Source organism: Hyaena hyaena, unplaced genomic scaffold, assembly GCF_003009895.1.
Source record: "Hyaena hyaena isolate Hyena2069 unplaced genomic scaffold, ASM300989v1 scaffold_4, whole genome shotgun sequence".
In the NCBI taxonomy this organism is placed as follows: domain Eukaryota; kingdom Metazoa; phylum Chordata; class Mammalia; order Carnivora; family Hyaenidae; genus Hyaena; species Hyaena hyaena.
In genome coordinates this window covers 8536943-8547188 of record NW_024080636.1, presented here as the reverse complement: position 1 = coordinate 8547188, position 10246 = coordinate 8536943, and the positions used below count along the sequence as shown (strand labels likewise).

The window sequence follows — 10246 nt, the reverse complement described above, 5'->3', positions numbered from 1 at the left end:
AATTTATTTCTAGGAGAGAGAGAGGGAGAGACAGCGTGAGCAGGGGAGGGTCAGAGAGAGACGGAGATACAGACTCTGAAACAGGCTCCAGGCTCGGAGCTGGCAGTCAGCACAGAGCCCGACGCGGGGCTCGAACCCACGAACCGCGAGATCGTGACCCAAGCGAAAGTCGGACGCTCATCCGACTAAGGCACCCAGGCGCCCCTAGTCATATCTTGTTTAAATAATCCCTCATGTCCCTGAAGACCTCAGGATTTTCTTCTAAAAGCTCTCACGTGGCTTCCCTGTCCGTGTCCCTCCTGGCTCCTCTCGCCCCAGCGCCGACCAGTCCCCCGATTTGTCGCCTGTACCTGGGCTGTGCTTGGCCTCCCCGCAGCGGGTCAGCGCCCAGGGCGGCCACAGGTCCCCGACGCGTCCGTCGAGGCCTCGGCCACTTGTTGGATCTTTGTGTCTCACGTCTGTGCCTCCAGTCACTTGGAGGGAGTTTCTGACGAGGTGTGTGTGGTTGATTTGTCGGTGTGGGGGCTGTTTTTCCTCTGTCGTGAGTGATTTCTCTTTCTCCTTTCCCTAGAGGTGCCCAGTGCTCTTCCAGCCGCGGGCCGGCACCCGCGGGGGGAGCGGGGGGAGCGGGGGCGGGGTGGTGGCGGCTCGGTGGCTCTGCTTCCTCGGCCTCGGCGGCTCAGGGGCAGCCTCTTCAGACGCGAGTGTGGTTCTTGTTCACCTGCGCTTCCTTCGTGCACGTTTCGGTTCCTTGATGGACCCTCCTGGGACTTGGAAGCTCCCTGGACGTGCAGCCTGGTGCGGAGGCGACGTGTGTGTGCCAGGCCTCGTCCTTCTCTCGCTAACGCCGCTCCGCGCCTCCACGGAAACCTCCCTCGGTGCCGCCCAGTGACACCTGCTTTTCTTCCTTCGGGAAGGCCGTGCGCATGCGGTCCGTGAGTTTTCCTCTCCTTCTACTGCCATCACGGGAGCCCGGAGGGCGGCCACCTGGGCTCGGTTCCCATCTCGGGAAGCCCCTCCCTGTGTGCCTGTCGCTCCGGGTCCGGGGATGGAGCCTGTCCCAGCCCTGCTGGCGGGACCCCCGCCCCCGCCCCCCGGTGGGAGTTGTGGGTGGTGGGTGACTGTTGCTTCTCCACGTCTGTTGAGGACATCGTGTTCTGCGCTGGCATCTGCTGCTGCGGGAGTCCCGTGGCTGGAACTTGTGATCTCACGGGTGCCCTTGCCTCCCGCTCGTGGTGGGGGGTGTCATTTTGTACCCGAACCGACTGGGTTTGCCGTGTCGCTTCAGTTTTGTGAGTGTGTTTGCCCGCGAGTTAGGCCTTTCCCTCGCCCTGTGCCCGCCCCCTGTGCTGGGACGTCCATGTCCCTCTCCCCGGCTGTCGGCAGGCGCTGCGTCCGCCCGGTCCTCCAGTGGCCGAACTCTTCAGAAAACCTGCCCGTTTTGTTTTCCTTTTCTTTTGGGGGCAGGAGGAAAATGTGAAACTGTTGATTCCATTCCGAAAATCAGTGCTGTGCTCGTGTTGAGGTTTTCTGTGTGCTCCAGAAGTCTGGTTTGGGGAGCTGTGTTTTCCTGCGGTGCTTTTCCCACGTCCGTGGCCACGATTGTCATCTTAGCGGGTCCCAGCTCGCCTCCCCGTCCACCCTTACGCCGCGCGGCGCCCTCCTCTGCCGGCCGGGCCGCGGGCGCTCCCCGGTCTCTCCCGAGAGTGGCGGCGGCTTCCTCACTGTCTTCCTGTTTCCATTTCTCCGGGTTTTGCTTATCTTTCCCCTCGGCTTCATGGAGGCGTCCTTGATGGACGGCCTCGTAAGTAGAGGTCATGGTGTGATGATGCGGAAATCGTGGGTGTCACCGGGGGGGGGGGTGGCATGAGGGTCCGCGTGCCATATGTGGTGCAGCCCCAGGGTGGCTGTGGCGGGGCTGGTGACAGCCGGAGCTCGGGTCCTGGGGCGGGCTTCCCATCTTCCCCCCGCGGATGCTTCGTGCCATACAAGTCAGCCTTTCTCCTTTCTGAGGCGGATCCCCCGCCAAAATAATTCTGAAAAGCTTTGCAGTGCCTTCCACATTTTTGAGTTGAAATCCAGCATTTTTCACTCTAAGAGCAAAGAGCAGAAAAGTGTCATCTGGATTATTCAAGTAGGCACAAGTTACAAGGCTCACGTTCCTGAAAGTGAATTGAGTGGAATCTCTGTAGTCAGGCTGTGTGCGTCTGGATCTCCCCGCTGCCCCCCAGGGTGACCACTGCCCTGTTGTCGCTGGGCCTCGAGCGGGGAGGTTTCTTCCTGGCCAGGTGGCATTGTGGCTGCCAGCACGTGCTCGGGCAGGGTTCTTCCGGGAGCGGCGGGCACCGGGCGCAGCTCTGTGGAAATGGGCTCTGAGATGACTGTGTTTCCTGGACGGATGTCCTTCCTTCGTCGATGGGACACACTCTCCCTTAATTCCGTTCTGCTTCCTGTTACTGTGGACGTGAGTCTGCCTCTTGGCCACGTCTGTAAGTAGGTTGTGTGAGAGAAGTTGTATTGTAGCAAGGTGCTCAATTTATTAATTTTTTTATTATTTAAAAAAATTTTTTGCAATGTTTTTATTTCTGAGAGAGAGGGAGAGCGAGCAGGGGAGGGGCAGAGACAGAGGGAGACACAGAGTCTAAAGCAGCTCCAGGCCCTGAGCTGTCAGCACAGAGCCGACGCGGGGCTCGAACCCAAAGACCGTGAGATCATGACCTGAGTTGAAGTCGGATACTCAACCGACTGAGCCACCCAGGCGCCCCAAGGTGCTCAGTTTAAACTGATGTTTCAACTGTCCTTCAGTTGGGTCCTTCCTCAGTTTCTCCAGAAGCCTGGTTATCTTTCGTTTGGAGCCATGTCGTGTATGAGCTTTGTTCACAAAGGCTTGAGAAAGTCAAACTTTGGATCCTTTCGATAAACCCTTGCCAAATACTGTGTTTTTTAAAACAATATTTAGAATAAAATGCAGGATGAGAAAGAAACGTAAGGCAAGTGCGTAACCGTAGAGCAGACATTCTTGTTCCCACTGCGAACTTGAGACAGGCCCCCCGCCCCCCCAGCCCTTCCCGAAGCCCCTTCCCGTCCCGGTCTCCGCTGGCTCCGCCTGTGCGGTGCTCGGCCTCTCGTGCTCTTTCTGACCCCAGGCTGCGCTGCGCTGTCAGAGTCCTGGGCGGCCTTTCTGTCCCTCCTCTTGTAAAGGCCCCTGTGGTCTCTTTCCCTTTGGGGTTCAATGTCGAGGGAGCCGGCCCCCCTCCCCCCGATCGGGCTGGCGCGGGGAGCGTTTCTGGTGTGTTCTAGCGTGTCCCTCCGCTTGCTGTGTGCCAGTCACTGGGCCGGGGGCTCGCCGGGGCCCGGCCGATGGGGTCTGCTCAGCGCTGGCCCCGCTTCCGGCAGGCGCAGGGTGGGTGCCGCTGCCGCCTAGGCGCCCCACACCCACCCTGCTCTGTCGGGACTTGACGACTGGCTCAGAATGCAGTTTTCCAGTAAATACTCTAGGACACCCTGTAGTACGTTTTCATCAAAGCCGCGTGCTCATGTCTGTGAGCTGATTGGGGCTCAGAAATCCTGACCGGAGGAGATGGTGGCTCGTTTCGTGAGGTTCAGTCTTTATAAGCTGTTGTCAAACAGCGTTTCTTTGAACCTTCACGCTGCTAAGAGATGCTTTTACTTACATTGCCTCCTTTGACCATTGAAAGAACCGAGTGTGGGGCACCTGGGTGGCTCAGCCGGTTAATTAAGCGTCCGACTTTGGCTCAGGTCATGATCTCATGGTTTGTGGGTTCGAGCCCCGCGTCGGGCTCTGTGCTGACAGCTTAGAGCCTGGAGCCTGCTTCAGATTCTGTGTCTCCCTCTCTCTCTGCCCCTCCCCTGCTCATGCTGTCTCTCTCTCTCTCAGGGAAAAAAAAAATACACACATATTTTTTTAAAAAAAAGAAAGAACCGAGTGTGCGCTGGTGCTGGTAAAGCCCCCGTCTGTAGGCACACGTCCTCTGAACGGTGTGCGTTCAGATCTGTGCACCTTACTGCATGGGATCCTGCCTCAGCTAAGAATGGAAAAGCAGACAGACACCCACCAAAGACGGCAGCCGTGGGGTGTCCGGGATGGCACAGCCCCGCTCCACAGGAGGAGCGTCACAAGGAGGCCTGAGAGCAGCACCCAGGGGCTCCCTGGTGGCCTGGGCTGGTGCCCGCAGGTGTCCTCCCTGGCCTCCGGCTGAGGCCCTGGGACCCAGTGACCTTGAGTGTGCAGACCCGGGTCCCCGTGGTCACGGGCAGGCTGTGGGTTCTGCATCTGCTCGCAGAAAGCTCGCGGTGTCTCCCGCTAGGATTCGACAAGGCTGCTCCAGCCGAGTCCCAGGCCCGTGACAGGAGCTGTCCCCTAAGCCGGTTCCTCGGTATCGGCTCCCAGTGTGGGATGGACGCTCGAGCTGTGAGCTTTGCCAGGAGAGCCAGTACTGGTTCCCTGTGTGGCGTGTGGGTCGCGCTGACCCCAGGGGGAGGGTGGCCATGCCCTTCAGGACTCTGCATGGAGGCCGACAGACAGCCTGGTTTGGAACAGTCTTGGAAGTGAGCTGGAGCTATTGTTTTCTTAAATTTTTTTTAATTTTAAAGTTTATTAATTTTGAGAGAGTGGGGGAGGGGTTGGCTGCCTGCTATCAGCACAGAGCCCGACATGGGGCTTGAACCCACAAACCGTGAGATCATGACCTGAGCCGAAACCAGGAGTTGGAAGCTTAACCAACTGAGCCCCCTGGACGCCCCGTAGAGCCATTGCTTCTAAGAGAAGGACCACGTGGGTCTGGACACGACAGATCTGGGGGCGTTGTGACTTTTTTGGTCATTGATGGCGGACTGGGAAGAGTGACCCTGTCATTTCTAGTTTCCAGGATGAAATGTTCATGTACTCCTTTCAAGCTAAACTCTGAGTTTTTCCGTGTTTTAGATTAAATAGGATTGCGAACCAGGTGGCCATTCAGCGGAAGAAGCAGTTTGTCGAGAGAGCCCACAGCTACTGGCTGCTCAAGAGGCTGTCGAGGAACGGCGCTCCCCTGCTGCGGCGACTCCAGTCCAGCCTGCAGTCGCAGCGGAGCACGCAGCAGGTACGTGGTCCCCGGCCCACCAGGCCCCCGGCCCCCCGGCTCCCAGTCTGCGAGCCCTGGGCCCGTCCGCATCTAGAAGCACGGGAGGACCCGCGTGTGCCTGTGTCGCTGCCGCCGTGGCGCCCCACGCCCATCCTGTTTAAGTCGCGGGTTGTGCGATCGACTCCCGTCTGTCCGTGTCACCTGATGTTTCTGGATGCGTTGGGGACGCCGGGGAAGTCCTTACGGTGCTGGCCACGTGCGGTGGGAGTGGTCGGGGAGGGAGCCACAGAGGTGAGGCCTGGGCCCCTGGGGCGCCGGCCTGTGTGTTGGGCTGGGATTTGGCTTCTGGAAACGTGCGAGGAGTGGTGTGTCTTCAGGGCCTTCGCTCTGAAGGCCGTTTCGCATTGACCACGATGTGTGGGAAGGAGGGGAGAGAGAGCTGGGTGAGTGAGAAGAAATGGGGTTTTGCTTTTTTTTTTAATTTTTGGGAGAGAGATGTGAGCAGGGGAGGGACAGAGAGAGGGAGAGAGAAGGAATCCCAAGCAGGCTCCGTGCCGTCGGCCCCAACTCACGAAACCGCGAGATCATGACCTGAGCCGAAACCAAGAGTCGGACACTTAATCGACTGAGCCCCCCGTGCGCCCCAGGATTTGCTTTTTAAAAGAACAAAACCAAACAGGCTCTTGAATTTTAGTAAACTGGGGTTGTAGAACCATCTGAAAGCGTGAAGCAGTTTTGAAAGAACGGATTTAGAAAGTAAGAAATTGGCTCTGTGAGATGTCACAAAAACAAATGGGATGCAGACATGGTTTTTTGGCGCATCGCCCAAAAGTTTTGGTTGGCGCACTGCATGTCGAGGGGAGCGGGCATGTGGTGGGAGGGAGGGCTGTGTCCGCGCTTGGCCCCGGGCTGGGAAGGGCTTCCCTCGGTGCGCGGGCCTCGGTGCGCAGGGACCGTTCTTCCAGCGCATTGTGTCCAGTTGCTACGGCTGCCACGTCACACTGCCTGGAGGCTTTCTGCACTCCCTCTCCCTCTCTCTCTGTCTTTCTCTCTCTGTTTCTCTGTCTCTCTGTCTCTGTCTCTCTCTCTCTGTCCCTTTTCTGTCTGTCTCTCTTTCTGTCTCTCTGTATCTCTCTGTCTGTCTCTCTCAGTCTCTCTCTCTCTCTCTCTTTCTCAGTTCTGGGTTGCCAGGTGGCTGAGTGTGTCGGAGGGGACACAGATGTGGTGGGACGCTGGATCCATGGGGTTCCTGGTTGGGGCTCTCTGGTCTGGCGGCCCCCCTGCTGTGCCCTGGGCTCGGGCCACAGCTCCTTGGAAGCTTCTCAGCTGGACCAGGAGCAGAGCCAAGCCTCCCGGTGCCGACAGAGCGGCAGCCTGGAGAGCCTGTGGTGGCGGAGCGACTTGACCACTCGTTCGCCCGGGTGCCAGCAGAGGCCCTCCCGTCTCTCTGGCGTCCCTCCTTCCTGGTCACGACTGGAGGCCCGGGTGAGCATGTCCCTGTCCCCCTTGCTGCTCCTGACCTGGATGATGGAGCCAGCCTTAGGGAGCCCGTTATCTGGACTTTCTCTGATTCTGTGGAGACAAAAAAAAGGTGAAATATTAACTCATTTCAATGCTCAGTTAAAAAAAAATTATGGATCTTAAATCTTTTTTGTACTTTTTTTTTAGTGTTTTTTTAAAATTTTTATTTATTTCTAGGAGAGAGAGAGAGAGAGAGACAGCGTGAGCAGGGGAGGGTCAGAGAGAGAGGGAGATGCAGACTCTGAAATAGGCTCCAGGCTCCGAGCTGGCAGTCAGCACAGAGCCCGACGCGGGGCTCGAACTCACTGCCCGTGAGATCGTGACCTGAGTGGAAGTTGGACGCTCATCCGACTGAGCTGCACAGGCGCCTCTGTACTTCCGAAAACCACAGCAAAACTGAAGATTCTGGGCTTTGGTGGGGTCGCCCTTGACCCTTTTCCATCTGTGGGGAAGGAAGGACCCGAGGGTGGCTCTTCTGAGGGTGTGGTGCACTGTGGTCCGGGCCAGTGTCCGGTGCCTGCAGCGGCACCTGAGTCACGCGGGGGACGTCCCGGGGGGCGGGGGTGCTGGCTCGAGGATCCAGCACGCTGAGGAGGTGCTCAGTCTGCAGTCTTGGCTACGCTGGACGCATGCACACGTGAGGCCCGGCTGTGTGAAGGTCTCGGGGTGTGCTGGGGCCGTGGACTGGCGCGGATACATCCCTGGTGTCTTCTGCGTGCGGCCCACCCTGGGGGCCGTGTGCATCTGGCACACTCGGGTCTGGGGGCTCGAATCCCCGGTAAACCTCATGTCGCATCGTGGGTCTTCGGTAGCGATGGCTGCTTCAGTGACACGTGCGCGCTTGTCCCTCTTTCCCTTTGGGGATGGAGCTGGTGTCCCCTTCAGGGCTTTGTGCCCAGGGGACAGGTGAGCTGGTGGAGGTGACCCACAGAAGAAGCGTGTGGGGACATGAAGGTGAGACGTGGGAGCGCTCGCATCCTTGGCACAAGGGACCACGTAGATTTGATGTACGACTTCAGCGTTGACCTGGAGCACACCGGGCTTGACCTGCGGGGTGCACTCCTGTGCTGTTGTCCGAAGCTCCCTGTGCGGCTTGCACAGACCCTCCCCTCCCCACCCCCCCATTTGCCTCCTGCACCCAGGCTGTGCTTTCCTGTGTCACCCCATAGGGCTTGGCTTCTTTGTGGGGTCCAAAACAGTAATGTTCCACGTGGAAGGGACATTTAGGGCTTGGTGTGATGTTTACGTGTTTTTGAAAATTCAGAAATACTCGATGGTAGGGTTTAACTTGTTTGTATTTCTGGGTGCCCACGCTGAGCTGGGCTGCGGAGGAGGTCAGAGGCAGCTCTTCCCTCCCATGACTGACCTGGTGGGTGGGGGGACAGGCAGGTGGACGGGACGAACCGGTTTGAGGACGAGGTTCCCCCACGTTTGGGCAGAGGAGGGGCGTCAGATTGGTGGGCCCCCTGGGCGCTGCTGTGCACGGCAGTCTTCGAGGGTCCGGCCAGGCCCTTCTGGGCTGGTTTCGGGCACAGGGTCCCTGTGGGCACCTTCCTGGGGGCCTTCATGGCGACCCTCTCCAGAGCCGGTCCTCCACCGTTCTCAGGCCCTGGTTGGGGTGAGGGTCGGTGGGCAAGTGCTGGGGGCGGGGTGGGGGGGTGGAGGGCGAAGCTCCCGTCTTATTCGTGTGCCCTGGAGCCAGTGCTTCTCCAGCTCATAGCTGGGGCTCCGGGTCCTCCTTGCTGGCTTTAGGACACCACCCTCCCCTCCTGTGCTGGGGACATCGCTTCTCGCCACCAGCCCTGCTGCTGTGGGCGTGAGGCTCAGCCCTGGGCCCCGGGCCCCTCTGTGCACCCTGCTTTAGGGGCAGGAGGGGCCTTATGTCTGTCTCCGTAGCATCCTGGGCCTGGGGTGGATGCTGGGGCCTCCCCCCAGGGGCGCCCTGCCTGCCCTCCCCTCCGGGCTCCGCCCGAGTGTCAGGTGGAAGGTGGCTGGCGCCATCTTCTAACCTTCTCTTTCCTGATAGTGTTTCGGGACCAAAAACCACTTGGCTTTTCTCCTGTCTTCTGGAGTCTTCCAGAATAGGTTTTATGTAGGAAATGAAGATCTCTGAAGAACAGAGTCTGGAAACTCAGGCCTTCTTATGTAGTGAAGCTGTGTGAGTCGGGTGGGAGCCTGTGCGTCCCCAGCTCGGGGCAGGGAGTGCGGTGGGGACACAGCAGGTGGCACCCACCAGCTCTCTCCAGCTGCGAGGGTCACCAGTTTTCAGACTGTTTATTCAGACTAATGGACAAAGCAATTTTCAGATGCTTTTGGGGAATTTGGTTTTCTAAATCTACTTTATTTACTTAACCGACCTTGTTTATACATCTGCTCTTACTGTAAATGCTTGAGATTTTTACAATTTTTTTTTTTTCCTTAAAGTGGGCTCCATGCCCATCGTGGGGCTTGGTGCAGCCCACATCCTCACTATGAGCCTCTCGCTCTACCATCAGCCAGGTGCCTCGTTCCATGCCTGACACTTTTACTTAAAGTTTGTTTGTAATCTCTACACCCAACGTGGCACTTGAACTCACGGCCCCGAGATCGAGAGTCGCACACTCTGCTGAATGAGCCAACTGGGTGCCCCCGCCTGGGACTTAAATAACATTAGAGGAGGCTCTGTGATTCCCATCTGGCGGGTGCTGATACCGCCTCTCCATAGAGCCAGGGGGCGCCTGGAGGGGAGGCCCTGGCCCTTGCTAGCGGGGAGAGTCTTTGTAGCTGTGTGCCTGCAGCCCCTGCAGCTGGGGCCCCGTGTCACAGCCCCGTGCGTGCGTATGGCCTCAAGGCCATTTTCACCTGCCAGGCGCTCAGCGTTCAGGCAGGGAGTGAGGGGCGTCCAGGGGATGGGCCTCTGTCTGGTGGGTGTGCTGCTTTAGCCCTGTCTGGGTGGGTGGGGGTTCCCAGGGGCAGGGGGGTCCAGAGAGAGAGGAGGGGGTTTGAGGGGTGGGGCATACGCTCCAGAATCTGATGGTGAGTGGCCTGCCTGAGGCCGTGGCTCCGCGCCCACCTGCAGGAATGGTGGGGCGGGGCTTCCTCTCCGTCCAGGCCCGCGTGCGTGCAGACACAGGAGGCCTCCTGGCCACTGTGGTTGGGAGGCCCTCGTGGGGACCGTCTTAAAACGTTTTTTAATGTTTTTTATTTTTGAGAAAGAGAGAGAGCGTATGTGTGAGCAGGGGAGGGTCACAGAGAGAGGGAGATAGAGAATCTGAAACCGGCTCCAGGCTCTGAGCTGTCAGCACAGAGCCTGACGCGGGGCTCGAACTGTGAGATCATGACCTGAGCCGAAGTTAGACGCTTAACCAACTGAGCCACCAGGTGCCCCCAGATGGGTTGTCTTAGTGGAGCTGGGGTTCGGGGACAGGTGGAGGAGCACCCCGCCTACTGCTTCCTCCACTATCTGCGCCGGGCCCGTCTGGGAGCTGTTGAGCGGGTGCAGGGGTGCCTTGAGCCACAGCGCAGACCGAGAGGGGTGCTCGGCTCCTGGCCTGCGGCGGTGCTGGCTGTGCCTACGTAGCAGTGGAAGGGGGGGGGTCTGCAGCTGAGGACAGGCGGCCACTGCAGGAGCAGACGGTGACCCCCAGGCCGAGGCAGACCCC

General features: G+C 58.9%; 1 protein-coding gene across 7 annotated transcripts in view; it reads left to right on the top strand.

The window, feature by feature from the left end:
• The window catches only part of BRD1 (bromodomain containing 1), a 42284-nt gene that overhangs the window by 12103 nt on the left and 19935 nt on the right, over positions 1–10246 (top strand). For all 7 annotated transcript variants that reach the window (XR_005528896.1, XM_039235088.1, XM_039235082.1 and 4 more), the window contains exon 3: positions 4946–5102. Coding sequence is in view for 6 of the 7 variants with exons in the window: in XM_039235088.1 (XP_039091019.1) it covers positions 4946–5102 (157 nt within the window). In the remaining variant the exon portion in view is untranslated. The remainder of the gene's footprint in view (positions 1–4945; positions 5103–10246) is intronic.